Source organism: Filicampus tigris, chromosome 5 (assembly GCF_054856515.1).
Source record: "Filicampus tigris isolate MCC_2025a chromosome 5, RoL_Ftig_1.0, whole genome shotgun sequence".
NCBI classification, from domain to species: Eukaryota; Metazoa; Chordata; class Actinopteri; order Syngnathiformes; family Syngnathidae; genus Filicampus; species Filicampus tigris.
In genome coordinates, this window is record NC_141221.1 from 4,795,340 (window position 1) to 4,811,488 (window position 16,149).

General features: G+C 41.7%; 1 protein-coding gene and 1 long non-coding RNA gene across 4 annotated transcripts in view; one reads left to right on the forward strand and one right to left on the reverse strand.

Annotated features, from left to right (window-relative positions):
• LOC147147021 (uncharacterized) overlaps positions 1–16,149 on the forward strand; it is a 17,325-nt gene continuing 1,176 nt past the window's right edge. The window contains exons 1-6 of one of the 3 annotated variants that reach the window (XR_015086862.1): positions 1–136; positions 5,059–5,196; positions 7,373–7,521; positions 9,042–9,211; positions 11,706–11,779; positions 12,326–13,117. This is a non-coding gene — a long non-coding RNA (uncharacterized LOC147147021). The other 2 variants (XR_015086861.1, XR_015086860.1) reach the window with 2 other exon arrangements.
• egflam (EGF-like, fibronectin type III and laminin G domains) overlaps positions 1,879–16,149 on the reverse strand; it is a 27,344-nt gene continuing 13,073 nt past the window's right edge. Inside the window, exons 8-25 of the mRNA XM_086031161.1 lie at positions 14,774–14,886; positions 14,445–14,686; positions 13,741–13,931; positions 12,489–12,589; positions 12,303–12,403; positions 10,933–11,077; positions 9,690–9,879; positions 9,467–9,592; positions 8,986–9,229; positions 7,437–7,548; positions 7,198–7,314; positions 6,082–6,262; positions 5,283–5,306; positions 5,032–5,110; positions 4,754–4,897; positions 4,585–4,668; positions 3,980–4,083; positions 1,879–3,891 (exon numbers count right to left, since the gene is read on the reverse strand). Coding sequence (XP_085887287.1) covers positions 3,740–3,891; positions 3,980–4,083; positions 4,585–4,668; positions 4,754–4,897; positions 5,032–5,110; positions 5,283–5,306; positions 6,082–6,262; positions 7,198–7,314; positions 7,437–7,548; positions 8,986–9,229; positions 9,467–9,592; positions 9,690–9,879; positions 10,933–11,077; positions 12,303–12,403; positions 12,489–12,589; positions 13,741–13,931; positions 14,445–14,686; positions 14,774–14,886 — 2,450 coding nt within the window. The 3' untranslated portion in view covers positions 1,879–3,739. The remainder of the gene's footprint in view (positions 3,892–3,979; positions 4,084–4,584; positions 4,669–4,753; positions 4,898–5,031; positions 5,111–5,282; positions 5,307–6,081; positions 6,263–7,197; positions 7,315–7,436; positions 7,549–8,985; positions 9,230–9,466; positions 9,593–9,689; positions 9,880–10,932; positions 11,078–12,302; positions 12,404–12,488; positions 12,590–13,740; positions 13,932–14,444; positions 14,687–14,773; positions 14,887–16,149) is intronic.

A 16,149-nucleotide genomic window follows, 5' to 3' on the forward strand; every position in this document is an offset into this window, starting at 1 on the left:
TGGACACTGGACCGATGTTCTGAAATTCCTTCCTACCCGTCGAGCCGTCCTGCCAATGCCCAGTGCGCTTGAGCAAACATGCTCACAATGCCGATAAGTGTTTTCGCAGGAATTTCATTACGTTTGGTTAAAAGCGGTGAGTACTTACTATTTTTGTTTATATTCAGTCTTATTTGACTTTTTCATCGCCTCAAAATACTTTTGTGTTTTCCGTCTTAGCTTTTAAGCATTGTGGGTTTTATTGTAGTAGCCTTTGAGCATAGTGATGGTCTGTCGACCACATTCATCATGTACACCACACTCAATTTTTTCATTCAATTGTCAGGATGTCCTACCTGCTTGCGCCTCCTTTTCAGTATTTTCTTCAGGGATTGTTAAAGTTCTACCTGTATACATTTATATTATTCGCCCGGTTCAACATTTTCGCAGGACACTGGAGCTAGTTACCTTAGCTTAGCTACGGCTAGCTGGTCCAACAGAACACAGATGGATTTAAAACTTTACCAAAACCGGTAAACAGCCGGTGTATGCCGATAGATCCTGGAGGTTAAAATAAGTTATATAAAGTTATTGAAAAGAAAAACCATTCTGTAGGTTTACGCAGTTGCGCGTCGGCCACATATGCACACGCCGATATGTTTTTAAAAAATGTGAATTTGAGGCTTGGTAAAGTGTTTTAGACAATGCGGTGTAGCTATAGCGCTATTTAACTGCACTCCATTTACCTTTATGATCAAAACAGACTTGAGAGAGGGCAAGACATGATATGTGTGTGCAACATGGAGGTTTTGGATTGACCTATTTATAAATGCTGAGTGTGCGCGCGCGCAAGTGTGATGTAATATAATCAAACAAAACTCAATAGAATATTCCACTGGGCGGCACAGAGCGTTTGCAAGGTCAAGCGAGGCGTAAAGCGGGGATGCCAGGGCATGGGAGCCCATTGTTCGGATGCTAATGAGCTGCTAATTAGCTGCTAACGTCACAAGGAGCTCTAAATTAGACATACTTTTACATTAGCACACTCTGAAAGGGACAGACAATGTCTTGAATTCATTTGAAAATCACCACTAAGGCAGAATGCTAAAGGCTTCAATTGAAAATGAAAAATACAAAAAGTGACCGCAGTTCAGATAGCCTCAGTTGGATTTTCTATCAAAGTTAAGCTGGACTGTTTTATTGTTTTTGTATTTTACAGCGCTTGACTTGATCTTCGTCTTCTTTAACTGATTATGTCCATCAATGGGTGTTACATCTTCACCACTGGATATTGAAGCCACTTCACTCTGACATCACCGATATCGAAAAGAAATAGAAAAGGCGCAATAAAGGGAGGCCTGTGCAGACCTTTAAGTGTTTCTGTAAATTCCTCCCTTTAAATAGCCTCCAACAAAACATCTGTGAAGGACCAATTGCTGTTTTCCCGACCACCTCAATAACAAAAGGGGCCCTATTTTTGACCCGGCACGGCACACAATCTGGTCGGAGGTGAGTTAGACTGGGTGTTGTTAATTTCACAGAACTGCGCAAGTAGGCGTCGGAGGTGAGTTAGACTGGGTGTTGTTAATTTCACAGAACTGCGCGAGTAGGCTTTTTTTTTTTTTTTTTAAATGGGCAGTTTGCGCCGCTACGGGCGTGAACACGGTCGACTCCATTCACCGACAAACAAAGCAGCTCTTCTCATTCCCTTGAAATGTGGCGTACTCACATCTCACGTGGCGACATCAAATTTCTGAACAGAAATGGACTCAGCGATCCATTCGTGACCAGAGAAATGTCTTTGCCCTTGTTGAGGTGCCTATCGCCGTGAGCAGTGTGATGAACCTTCATGGCTGATTACGCTCAAACCTACAAGCCAACGTTAGCCAATACTGCTAGTTTACTTTATCAGTTTGAAGTTTTATTTCATTGGAATGTACAATCAGTTGAAAATCAATATGTGGTGATAAACGTACCCGTTGAACAGAATTGTTGCAAATTTTTAAAACCTCGAGAGGGCACGTGTTTTTCACGGATCATTTTACTCGTGCGCTACTGTCAGGTCATTCTGGCACTTGTACCCAATGTGACAAAAAGCGATTTCTTTTTAAAATTGTAAATTCCCCTTTAATTAAAAATTTTAAATGACAATTACAATTCAATGAAATTAAAAAACAAACAAACTGTGAGCTGCTACCACTTTTGGAAAAAAAAAAGACTTTAAAATGAACACGTTGTGAAAAGCGAAAATGACATGTAAAAAAAATACTAGGATTGTACTCCACATATCTGCTGACATGTTTTTTGTCATTACAAAATAATAGAAAACAACAAAATTGGCTCGTTTTGTCAGCATATCGACTGTACTAGCATCATTTTATCAATCTTGATTTGAAATTCAAGTAGAAATACGAATAAGATTATTCATATGTCTCATTTCAGTCTCTCTGTTTCGACGTGACATACTTATTAAAATAAAATAAAATGGCCAACGGTGATTGCTGACATTTGCTTTATTTTGCTGAAAACCGAAGCTGCTGCGTGTTTATTCGCTGTTGACTCACGACTGTCAATCTGTCGAGCTTCACCTCGCGTGACCCAACTAGCACATTTGGTGCCACTGGAAAAGGGCCTGGGATGCTAACACAAACGCAACAGACCCAAAGATCAGAGAAAGATCCAGTCCGTTCCTGTTCCTGCTGACCATCGGTTCCAGGGGCAGGGATTTTGTCATTCCAGCAGCTTTGTGGCCGTGCCAGATAAATGACATTTTTTAAATTGGCCCGTGGGACAGTTAGGATTGAACCCTAATACGATTCGACCAGCAAATGACTGAGAACAGGAACGGGAACTTGACTTATTCTGTGGATTTACGGTACAAAATCTGATCACTGGATTCAATTTGCTTTCCGTTCCTGATTGTGTTGCTATTCCAGACTTACTGTTCCTGTTCCTGCCTACTCGGTCCAGGGGCACAGCCTGGCCCTGACAAATTCATGCTAATTTTCTCTCGATGGCCGATTCCGGGTTCCGATTTGTGCCCTTTCAACAAGAAGCTACCGTGAGCAGGAGCAAGAACTTGAGCCATTCTGTTGATCTCTGACATATCCTGCGCTAGATTGATACAATTTGATTTCTGTTTTATAGGGATTGCGTGTCTGGTCTGACTTCGTTCCTGTCAATTTTCTGTCCAGCGGAGCACCAGTCCTTTTTTTTTTTTTTTTTTTTTAATTATTGGGCTTTGGGGCAGAGTTACAACCACGCCCTATGAATCCTTCTTAGCAACAACAAGCATTCAAGAGCAGGAAGAGGAACCGGAGAGCATATCTACATAGGAAAACAGCACTAAAAACACATAAATTCCACTACGCGCTCCACTTTGGCCGACTATTGCTTTGTCTACACGAGCACGAGGAGAAGACAAAATAATGGCTTGAAAAGTGAGAGAAGGTCCCTAAAGGCCCGACCAAATCCCCTACAAAGAACTTGATCACCGCTAGCAGCTCTAGGTCAGGCCGCCGAAAAAACAGACACATAATGCTTGATCCCGCGGATCAGTCGCTCATTCCAGCAATCAAACAAGGATTTGCATTAGAAAAAATAGAAATGTGCTTGGAACCACCCCAAGGAAAAAAAAAAAGTCCTTGCAAAGACCCAAATTAGCTGTAAGCATTTTTGCTCTTCTTTTTCCGCCGCTAACCACAATGGTTTCGGGTTTTTGGAGACGGAAAGAGTTCGGAAACAGTTGCCGGAGCGAGTCCTAGTTGGAGCACGTGTTGATGTTCTTGCCGTCAGCGGCGTCTTCCACCAGCGCCACGTGGTAGTCGGTGGACAGCGTGAAATGCGACACGCAGCCGAGCAGGCCGCCCACGTACTGCCGGTTGGTGTGCAAGGCGATCTCCTTCATGCCTCCTAACACACACACGCACGCACGCATGCGCAGAGCAACAACGTCATTCCGATCGTTCATATCAGGATGGCGATATGAGAAGTAACTTACCGACATATAAGGGCCCGTTGATGTTGAGCTGTCTCATCTTGCCCGGCGACCGACCCGTTTTGGCACCGTAGTCGTCCACGGTCAGCTTCCCGGACTGACCGTCCCTAAACGCGCAGAACAGCTGGTCAATTAGGTTATCATTTTAGGAAGATTCAATAGTACTAATGAATTTATAAAAAAAATAAAGATAATAAATAAAAACATTTTTCCAAGAATATGAAGTCATAATTAAAACAACAATAAAGTCATAATCTAATGAAAATAAAGTTCAAATTTTACAAGAATGTTGCATCCAAATTTGTACTAAAATAAAAGTCAAAATTTTATGGGAATAAAGTCATTATTGACCACGATATAGGTGTAATTTATGATAATAAATCATTATTATTGTTGAAAGAGAAATTCCAAAATCAAAACTTTACAAGAATATGAAGTATGAGGATAAAAACGTAATTTGATAAGCATATACTTGTAATTTTATGAGAAGTACAAAGGAAACAGAATACTCAGTCAAAATTAAAGTCAAGCAAGTCATAATATCAGGTTCCTAATAATAATAATAATAATAAGGTCTTCAAATGTCTTTGTTTGCGTTGCTATTTCACCTGACAGCTTTGACTCTGTGCCACTTTCCATCAGTGAAGGTTCCGTTGACGACAATGTTGGCCGCACCGCTGCCCAGGTTATAACTACAGCAGAACAATGACGGCACGTTGACATTCGCGTCGAGTAGGAAAGGGGTCAAACTAAATGGGTTGGCCCTGTTCCCGCGACCTGAAGATCAGCGCGCCGTCCCGCAGGCCCACCGACAGGAAGTCGCTGTTGGCTCTCATGGGCGTGTCTCCCCGCCACAGCAGCAGGCCGTCCCCGGCGCTGCTCTTGAAGCGCATGAACACGTTGTTCCTCGAACCTGACACCCTTTGACGCAAACAACACGCTTTCTTTACTTTTGCTCATTTGGGCAAAAACGTTAGGTCAGGATATTGGGAAACGACAACAATCAAAGCAATCATAACGTTTTTCATAACATTTTGTGTCCTCTTCATCCCGACCTTTTGAGAATGTCCCTGTTGTCGTAGGTGAGGTAACTGCGACCCATGAACTGTGGGATCTCGATGGCTTCCGTCACGGCTGCGACAGGACAAGGAGGGAAAACGGGCTTACTTGCCACGACCAAGCGTGCGCGGCGGCGGCGGCAACATGTGACGCGTCACAAGGTACATTATTGCCATGTGTGTTGATGGAAATAATGCAGGATGTGCTCATTCAAGAAGCAGAGCATTACAAGTGCAGAATGACTTACTGTTCAAGCAGTAGTTTCCACACTCTGCATGAAAAAAAAAAAAAAAAAAAAAACGGAAGTCATAGACAGGTTTAAAGAATTCATATGTGTACTACGTGATGTCATATTGAGTTTCACAATAAGAGCGGGAAAAAAAATTTAATCCAGGACAGGAGGACGAAAGATCATATGGTTCAAGGCCTATGAAACCAGTGATGCATTCATGGCCGTGCAAAACGGATGGGCAAAGGGCGTAATCTCCCCGCCCAGACCCCCACCCTGCATAAAGCCCATCATTCAGCAGATATTCAGAGAGAGATAGAGAGAGATAGAGAGAGATAGAGAGAGAGAGAGAGAGAGAGAGAGAGAGAGAGAGAGAGAGAATATACAAAAATACAAAGAAAGAAATTATATAATTTCCAATGAAAAATTAAATAAAAAAGACAAAATAATTGAAAAATAATCCCATTCTGAATGTTTGCCGTTAACGTTATACATTAATGGCTACACTCAATTAAATATGAATTGAATAAAAAAACAAAACAAAGGGATATTATAAAATGAAATAAAATGTGGAAAAATACAGAAAATTTTAAATGGAAGAAATTTAAAGAATACATATATATATATATATGAATTGTAACATATGTATAAATGTAATCCCTGTCACGTGGTTGAAATCAGTACAGGAAGTGCGGCATTCAAGTAAATTAGCATGACCATTCGATTCAAGCATTCCACTTGAAAAAGGACAAGAACGAAGCAAATCTGATTGGTCATATAATGAAGGGAACAAAAAGAAAGCGTGCAGCCAACGGACCTTTCTGGCAGTGTCTGCCATCGTACCCGAGGGGGCAGTCACACTCGTAGGCGTCCCACTTGGGCCTGCAGCTGCCGCCGTTGGCGCAAGGGCTTTGCACGCACGGGTGCTCCGAGTTGGCCACGTTGACGCCGCCCGCCGAGCCGCTGGCGATGGCGATGGTGCGATCGTTCAGGACCAGCTAGGTGGGCACAATGGGTTTTTTCTAGTCGGCAATTTTTTTCCGCAGTCAATTTCTTGAACTGATTCTTAGGGTTAACAACTACTTTTATTTGCTTTGTGGCATTGTTAAGAATGTTTCAAATCGTATGCATTGCAAACTTTCTTCGCCGTTTAAGCTCTGAGAGTGTTTTGTTGCTTTTGCGCTCTAACAATAACGGTGTGCTTTTAGTTTTTTTTTTTTTGTTTTTTTACACTTTTTGGCATTATTGAAAATGTTAAAATGAGAAACAAGAGAGCCTGCTTTTGCCATTAAACTGGAAGCTGAGTTATACTACTTTAAATTATTCAGTGTTTAATTTACTTACTTCATTTAAGTTATATCACTTAACTTCATTTTACTCTTATTGCATTATTAACTATTTTATAAATGAAAAGTAATGCGACTTTCAGTTAAGACGGAGTGTTTCATTATTTTCTATTTCCTGATATTCGGAGGTTAACTTGTTTTCACACTAATCCGGATTTATTAAGATTAAAAATTAGATGCACTAAAAATCCTTTTGTTTGAATATTAACAGTGTTTTTGAAAGTAGTTAATTCCTTTTTAAACTTTTATGACATCATTAAATAAAAAAAATAAAAAAACAGTCAATGCGAACTGCCTTTACCATTTAAGTCAAGATGGCATATTTGATTGTTTTTAAGGGCTAAAATCTCTGCTTTTTGATTTGTTAAATTATTTAGATTTGTTTTTTGCACATTTATAACGTTATAAAAATATTAAAAAGGAGCTACAACAGGACCTGCCTTTGCCATTAAAGTTGCAACAGAGTGTTTCATTGTTTTGAACTTATTTGTGGCGGTTAACCTAGCTAAGAATGAGTGTTTCATTAGTTTTTCGAGAAGCACACAGCGTGTATGTGGAGATTGCACATTGGAAATTCAGTATGATACCTTTTGAATCGTTCCTGTGAAGGGCCTCCTGACGCCCGCCGTTCTCTTGGTTTTGTCATACTGTGCTACACCGCCGATGTAAAGTGCTGAGCTGCAGTTGATTTGCGTGAAAGCTCCCTGCGTACACATCCAAAGCATACGTATAATGTATGTTTGTTGTTTTTTTTCTACTCAGCAATAAATTGACGGAATCATACAGAGGAGTTTGTCTGCCCCCTTGTGGTCAAACTTGCAAGTACCTCAGCAAATCCTTCCACTGCCTTCTGGCTGTCCACTTGCAGGATTCCACTTTTCGCCGTGCGGGACACCCTCAACTCGTGCCAGGTGTCCATATCAATCTGCTCTTCACTCCTGAAGCATCATTTTATTATTATTATCATTGGAATGTCAGTGCCTTACAAAAAAAAAAAGCATCAGTCAGTGGATGTTGGGAAGTCAACCCAAACATATTTTTTTTCAAGAATATGTTCTTTGCACGGCAAGTAGTTGAAACAAAAGCATTCTAATAAATATTGTGTTTGTGGAATAAGAGTTAATCCACCTGTTTTTAGACATCTCTGGTAGTGGCCATTGTCACTATGTCGACTGAAAATGACATCATACTTGCTCACGGCTCAGGTAACGACCAATCACAGCTCACCTGTTTTCTGAAGCTGAGCCATGATTGGTCATTATCCCTGAGCAACTTCGATTTCATCGTCAGTCGACAGAAGTGACAAAATGGCCGCCCCTGAGATGGCTAAAAACGGGTGGGTTTTGCTGCTTAATTCATATTTCACAAATGCAATATTAATCAGAATGCTGTGTTTCAACTAGTAGGCCTGCATAGAATATATTCTTGAAAAAAACATGCTTAGGTTGACGTCCTTCTTTAATAAGGTGTCTTTCCATAAACTGCCACCGTGGCCAAGCCTTTTATGACGCATGTTCATTAAAATGCACAGCTATTCAAAGGTTATTTTCATCTACATTCATGAGTCTTGATGGCAAAGATGCGCATCAGTCAGGACAGTGGACGCTATTGTGTGTAGCGAGCACAACGTGTAACCGCTTTGACCACTAGATGGCAGTGTATGGTATGACAACCGAGCGGCCGCTGTAGTGACTGATGCCCAAGTATGACATCACATCAAGACTCAATTCATACAATACAATACAATACAATTTTATTTATATAGCGCATTTCATGTAGAATAAAACATCAATTGAAGCAACCGATATCACAATTGATATCAATACAAGCACATGTGAAGAAACTACTTTTGAGTAGATTTCCACTGTTCTGACCATTGCGCATGAAGGGGTTTTCCCACTAGGTGGCAGTGTATGGATGACAAAGTGGCTTTCACTGATGCTACTGAAGTTAACCCAAACATATTTTTTTCAAGAATATGTTCCCAGCAGGCCCACTAGTTGAAACACAGCATTATGATTAATTTTGCGTTTGTGGAATATAAGTTAAGCAGCTAAATGCACTTGTTTTTAGCCATCTCTGGGGGCGGCCATTTTGTCTTCTGTCGACTAAAAATGACATCACAACTGCTCACAACGACCAATCACGGCTGACCTGTTTTCTGAAAGGGAGCCGTGATTGATCGTTGGGAGCAGTTGTGATGTCATTTTCAGAAGACAAAATGGCCGCCCAGAGATGGCGAAAAACGAGTGCATAAACACTTTTTCCACAAACGCATTATTTAGCAGAATGCCCTGTTTCAACTAGTGGGCTTGCATAGAACACAATTCTTGAAAAAAAAAAAAAGTTTGCGTTGACTTCCTCTCTAAGGATACCTTAAAACAGCCCCTCCAGAGCCACAGTCGAATCTGAACTCCACGTATCCGTCCAGCAGGTTAATGGCCAGGAAGTCGCCGCTGCCGTCGTCGTCGCTGTACAGCAGCGTGCCATCGGGCGCCGAAGGCCGGAAGGTCATCTCGAACTCCATGAAGGACAAATAGCTCTGGGAGGGCTGAGGCCACGGCACCACGGCGTAAGACAACATTGTCTCGTTGAAGAGCGGTGAGGACAGAGAGAAGCCTGGGGGGGGGAGCGTTGTGGAGGGCCTTTATGTTGAAATCCGTTTTTTTACGCCATTATGATCAGCAAAAAAAGCAGATTGATCAACTAAGTTCATCAACCTTTTGAGGCTTCAAACATAAAGATCTCAAATTTGAATTCCGTGAGAAGATTTAACACCAAGTGGGACAGAATCGTGACCGGTTCTGTGTGTGTGACAGAATGAATGGAGAGAGAAAGAAAGAAGACCGGTCTCACTGTCTTGGCACAGTGCTCCCCTGAAGCCGAGCGGACAGAGGCAGATGAAGCCGTCGGCTCGGTTGGCAAAGCACACGCCGCCGTTAGCGCATCCCGCCACGTCGCACACGCTGTCGCTGCACTCACCTGCAAGCACACGCACAAAGCAGCGGCAATGTCGGACGACCTGGGATGCTGCGGCGCTTACGTCCACCGTGTAATATACGCCACGCAGTCCGCCCACCTACGTCGGCGCCGCTCAGAGCTCTGCCCAGCGGCCACGGTCTGACGTCGGTGGCCTTGCCGTTGAGACTCAAGCTTTGGATGCAGCCCACGAAGCCTCCGCCGGCGCCCGTCGCCCTCGCCAGCCCGTAGGTGCTCGGAGCTCCACCGACGTACAGCGGCGAGCGGAACGTGATCTTGGTGTACTGGCCCTGAACGGCAAAACGAACTTTGCACTCGTTTCTTTTCCACAGGACATACCGTATTTTCCGGATTATGCCGCGACTTTTTTCCTAGGTTTTGAGTCATGCGGTTTATAGTCCTATTCTGTGGACTTTTCTTCCACCGCTTGGGGCGCTCTAACCGGAATGACAGTACAATTCAATATAATACATTTCCCATTAACTGGAAGTGAGTGCAGGTGGAGGAGTTCAACAGGCGAGGGCGCTATGCGCTCGGTTATTGCATTAGGTGCTGTAATTCTTTGATTTTATGTTTTCCGAGAGGTCCCTGAAGTGCACACGAATGTGATTGGCTCATGTCACTTCAGTTGTTTCGATGTCAAATGCTATTGTTGATTTAGTAGTTGGCAGCACATCGTGTTTTAGATTGACTGACTTTATTAACATAAAACAAGACAGGTGCATATGTAGAATGTATTAGAACAGTGGATGGTGGAGTCTGGTGGACATTAGCTGACAAACTGGAGCGGCAGCCGGCAGCGAAATCACGATAAGTATTGTTTATTTTCTCTTGGTTCTGTTCCGTTTTAATCAGCAACGTTGCTGCAGTCTTAAAAGGCACTCTTAGAAAAAAATCTGCTCAGGTACATACATGTACGTTTACAGTTCATAATCGTTCTGTAAATACAATAAATATAAAGGTTTTCAACATAGATAGGTGCAGCTTATATAAGTTTTTTTCCCAAATTTTCTAAAAAAAAAATAGAGTGGGTGCGGCTTATATATCTTATAGCCCGGAAAATACGGTAATATATTTGCACAAAGTTCCGTTTTTTTAGGTTTAGCGATCAATGCTTTAAAGCCACTTAATTACAGTTTTTTAATGTCATGGTAAATGGAGGCGTCTATTTGATAGCGTTTATTTGTGTGACGTGGATAACACGCTCGGAGACTAATTGGGACACGGCACTAATTCCATTGATAACGAGAGCCACTATTTTGTGTAAAATTGCTATGCAGTCTTCGGCTGCTTCGTTAGAAACGCCTGCAGCCTTTGAACACGATCGGACTCGGCTTTGTTACCGGGGATCGACCAGATATGGGCGTGTCATTGTCCAGTCGTAACCAGCCGCTCGTGCCGTCCCTGAAGACGGCGACCGTGTGCCACTGTCCAACTACCACGCGGCTCTCGCTGACAATCTGTGCGGCGCCTGTTCCGCAGTTAAACCTGCAATTACAAAATTGTTGCTTTTGATTAGCAAAACAACAAATTGATATATTAAACAATTAATAGTAATAATAATGCATCAACAACAAGTGACTTATTAGTCTGTGATAAGAATGTGATAAGGTTGTAATAAAAGACCTAGCCAGTTTTCACACCGGATGCCCTTCCTGATGCAACCTATTTATTTATATACGGGATTGCTGGGTATTGGTGAACTGATTGGGACTCCAACAAGTGCCATCTGTGTGAAAGGCATCAGCATACACCACGATACTAATAGTGCCAAAGTGTAATGATAGATATAGCCTCTAAATTCATAAAGAACAAAGTAAACCAGTAGCGCTAAAGATTTTAATCAAAACAATGAATGATGCCTCGTAATGTGTAATAACAGTATAATAACAGTGTAATTGCGATACAAGATGTAGACTTTAAAATTCCCTCAGTTGTAAAAGTGATAGTCGAAGTAGTAGTAGTAGTTGTTCTTCTTGTAGCGGTAATAGTAGTACAGGGATTCCTTGAGGTTATGATTGCCCAGATGAATGAGTTTTTCGAGATAGGAGCCATAATTTGATCAATATCTTCCGCTGCGTTGTGAGCTAAAGTTTTACTTATGAATCCGTTTCAGCCATTCGGACACTAGATGGCACCAGTGGACTTCACAACATCTGGCCGCCGCCAGTTGACAAAGTCAAAGTACAGGTAACTTTGCACACTTTCCATTTTTTGTGCAGGTATTTTGCCAAATTTCTTTATTCTAACTTCCAACTTCTCCCATGGAGAGAGTTTAAAACCGGATGTGCTCCGTACGCAGGGGCGGAGCTATGGGTGACTGACGGACTGCCCACCCAGTGAGATTCATGAAAAAAAAAAAAGAAATAATTTTTTAAATTTGCACTTTGTTGTGTTTTTATTTTATTGAATATTTAGAATGGCATAATTGTGGTTGTCTACGGAAGATCTGAACGTCATATTCAGTTTGTCATTTTACACCCTGATTTTTCCAGGCCCACCCATTAGCCACGTTCTGGCTCCGCCCCTGCTCGTACCTGTTTGTTTTTTGTTAGAACTCCGGCTGCAGCATTTTGAAGACGTTTGTTACGAACGCACACAACGAAACTCTAAAAAGTAACCGTGGCCACTGATGGCAGAACTCGAGAAGCGTCCCGGCTGGTCCAGCCACGTCGATTATTGACCACGTCGATGTGTTGGTGTGCGTCATCACCTGTAATGTAGCTTGCCTTCCAGCAGGGCCAAAGAGGTGAAGTCTCCGCGGCCGTGTTCGTTCTCACCGCAGTACAACAGCAAGCCATCCTCGGCGTCCGCCTGTGCCGCTCGCAAACGCAATTACTATAATCACGGTTGTCATGGGGATAAGCAGAAATGGCTTCCATAAAGCGTTCAGCCTCACCTTGAACTCCACTGATATGTGAAAGGTCTGGTAGGAGTTCTTCAGAGGTTCAAAGGTCATGTGCGAGTAGCCATAGAACCTGGGAAACTTGACGGACACCTCTGAAAAGGAACAACAAAGATAACTCAACGCTATTATGTTGTCCATTGAGTTTTATTGGACAGCATTAGATTGTGCAGGTGTGCCCAATGAAATGGCCAAATGCATTGAATGAATTGTTTGTATTGGCAAAAGAAATGCATGCCGGAACCATGTGCAAAAATTCTCTTACGCCAAGCGGCATCAATGTTGCAGTCGTAGCAACACTAACCGTGAGGACTTTTCAGTTTTAATACATTTTTGATGATTTTTCAACATTTTAATTATTTAAAAAAAAAAAAATCATGTTTCTATTTGTATTAATTTTTTAAAATGGCTTTACCCAAACTCTTTGCATTCTATTCACTTTAATAGATTTTTAGATATAATTTTTTTTGCCATTTTAAAACGTTTTAATTCATCTTAATATCTTGTTTTTATTTTATTTTATTTTACTTTATTAATACATTGGTGTCTTTAAATACAAGTTGTATTTCCGTGACCATGCTTGTAAACACTTGCATCTCAAATAATCTTTCCCCGTTGAAATGAATGCAAAAGCCATTCATTCAAAAAAAAACACCAACAAACATTTCTGTCATTTGTTTTTAATTAAAAAAAATAGCACTCTACAGTCAACCCTCAGACATATTTATTTGTCTTTTCACAGTCCAGACATTACATTTTTTCATATTTTGTTCACATTTTTTCAAACGTTAGGGTAAAAGAGGGTCTGAAAATGTCTGGTACTGAACGAGTTGAAACATAGTCACAAGTAAGCTGCAATAATGTCAGTTTTTTTTTTTCAGAGGATAAAGAATATATGCGTGTCGGTATTTTTACATGCGCATGTTGCATGTGATGCTATCGCTTGTGTTAAAGTAGACGTTTTAAGGTTTACAATTATTGCATATCAATGCTAATTCATTAGCATTCATTAACTATGACGTCTATCATTGTGTGCTAGCATTGAGCTAACAGACTTTCTCAAGACAATCTTACGTGTGTTTTTTTTAAACACTATGTGGAATTTGCTTCATTTTATTGCATTTTATGTATGGTAAGTATTTTACTTTTTCATGTTTTTCAACGGTCATTTTTCAGTTCATTTGTTCCATTAGAAATGTCTTCAGGAAAAAAGTTGACTTTATTTATCATTCGTGACTAATTTTACCTTGAGAACAAGTGTCGCCGGCACGTCCGAGGTTACAGTGGCATCTCGATCCTCCTCTCTCCAAGTCTGCGAGGCAAAAGCTGTCGGGGGGGCACACGGTGTCGTCGCAGGTCAGTTGGTACACCCGAGGGACGTCGCCCTTCCACGGTGACATGGTGGTGGCGGCGGCCGTGGGCGCAGGCGTAGCCGTGCTGGAGAGGATCAGTGAGGGACACTTTGACATTTGGATCATTGAAGTTGTTAAAGGGGATGTCAACGCAAACATTTTTTTTTTCAAGAATATGTTCTATGCAAGGCCACTTGTTGAAACAAGGCATTCTGATAAATATTGCGTTTGTGGAATAAATGTTAATCCACTGGTTTTAGCCATCTCCGGGGGCGGCCATTTTGTCTTCTGTCGAATGAAAATGACACCACAGCCGCTCACTACGACCAATCACGGCTCAGATTCAGAAAACAGGTCAGCCGTGATTGGTCGTTGTGAGCAGTTGTGATGTCATTTTCAGTCGACAGAAGACAAAATGGCCGCCCCCTGAGATGGCTAAAAACGGGTGGATTTTGCTGCTTAATTTATATTCCACAAACACAAAATTAATCAGAATGCCGTGTTTCAACTAGTAGGCCTGCTGGGAACATATTCTTGAAAAAAAAAAACATATGTTTGGGTTGACTTGCGCTTTAAACAAAACTTTTGAAGCAGGTACCTGGTCGTGGTGGTTGTGACCTGCCGCTCTGAGCTGGTGGGGAAAATCAGATCTGAGAAGTCTGGGAAAAAGCCTGACGTAGTGGTGGCGGTGGAGGTGGAGAAAGAGGCCGACGGTAATGAAGTGGCGTTGGGCGGCGCCATGGTGTTCATGCGGTAAACAACATTCGGACTCGATGGCCCAGAGCGAGAGCGAAGCTGCGACTTGCTGCTGTCTTGACCGATACCGGGGAACGGCTTCATCTGAGAACCATGTGAAAGTTAAAAAAAAAAAAAAAAAAAATCAACACAAAATAATCTTTCTAATTTGATGAAATATGGGTGACTTACTTCCTCAATAAAAATATCATAGTCGGAGTCATCCATGTCAAAACCGTCATCATCCTTGATCTGCGTATCTGTGAAGTAACGCCCGTAATCGGCGCTGCCCACGTCCGAGGCTCCTGTTGGCAGAGTCGGTCGGGGTTGATGCACTGCTGATAAATTACTTTGGCACAAACCAATCAATGATTATGCACACATCACATATTAATACCAGTGACACACAGATGAAGCACCACCTAACAATGTTGCAGATCAACCAGTGGTGCGCCACTGGTGTATAATTCATGTAGCTAGCAAAGATGTATCAAGAATGTAACAGTGATCTGCCAACGATGTAGCAAAACCGGTCGTGTAGAAATAATAATTATGTACCGGTAGCGTACCAAAGATGGTCCGGTTTAGATAGCAGAGGTGTAACCATGATCGGCGGATCCTGAGCCAGAGATTTAGCCGTACATGTGATCACATACTGCGTGAATGTCTTTCAACTTGGTGAAACAGCATGTGGCTCAGTCTTATGCACTCTGTAGCGTGTCCGCGATACTGAAGCAGCTTATGTTGAGTATAAGGGGGTTAAGGTATCGTAGGGATGGAACGATAATGGCAATATCGCGATATCAAAATTGCCACGATATCTTCAGCGTCAATCGTCATGTTAGAATATTAAAAGCTCCGTCAAAAAACATTACGGTTCGCTAGCTTCCGCTGAACTCAACATTGTGAACTACGTAGACAAGATACTTTGTGCCGCTCAGCCAATACGGAAACATGACAATAAAGGGACTGGCCAAGCCTATTTCTTTGTGACTGCTATTATTATTATTACAAAACACAACGCTGTGCTTTTTTTCCAATATCATGAAAATTGTTTTTTTTTTTTTTTTTTTACAATATTATGATTTTTTATACAGTATTGTTTTTTTTATATCGCCAACCTCCCCAAAATACAGTGATAATTATCGTATTGTATGGTTCACATCGTGATAATATCATATTGTGACGTTTGGATCGTTATATTATCGTGTATTGCATTCCTCTCGTCTACTCAATGCAATTTCTTCTCTTTAAAGCGGAAGTCAACCCAAACATATTTTTTTCAAGAATATGTTCCCAATAGGCCCACTAGTTGAAACACGGCATTCTGATAAATATTACATTTGTGGAATAAGTGTTAATCTACTCGTTTTTAGCCATCTCCGGGGACGGCCATTTTGTCTTCTGTCGACTGAAAATGACATCACAATTACTCACAACGACCAATCACGGCTGACCTGTTTTCTGAATCTGAGCCGTGATTGGTCGTTGTGAGCAGTTGTGATGTCGTTTTCAGTCGACAGAAGACAAAATGGCAGAGATGGCTAAAAGATACTTTATCATTAATT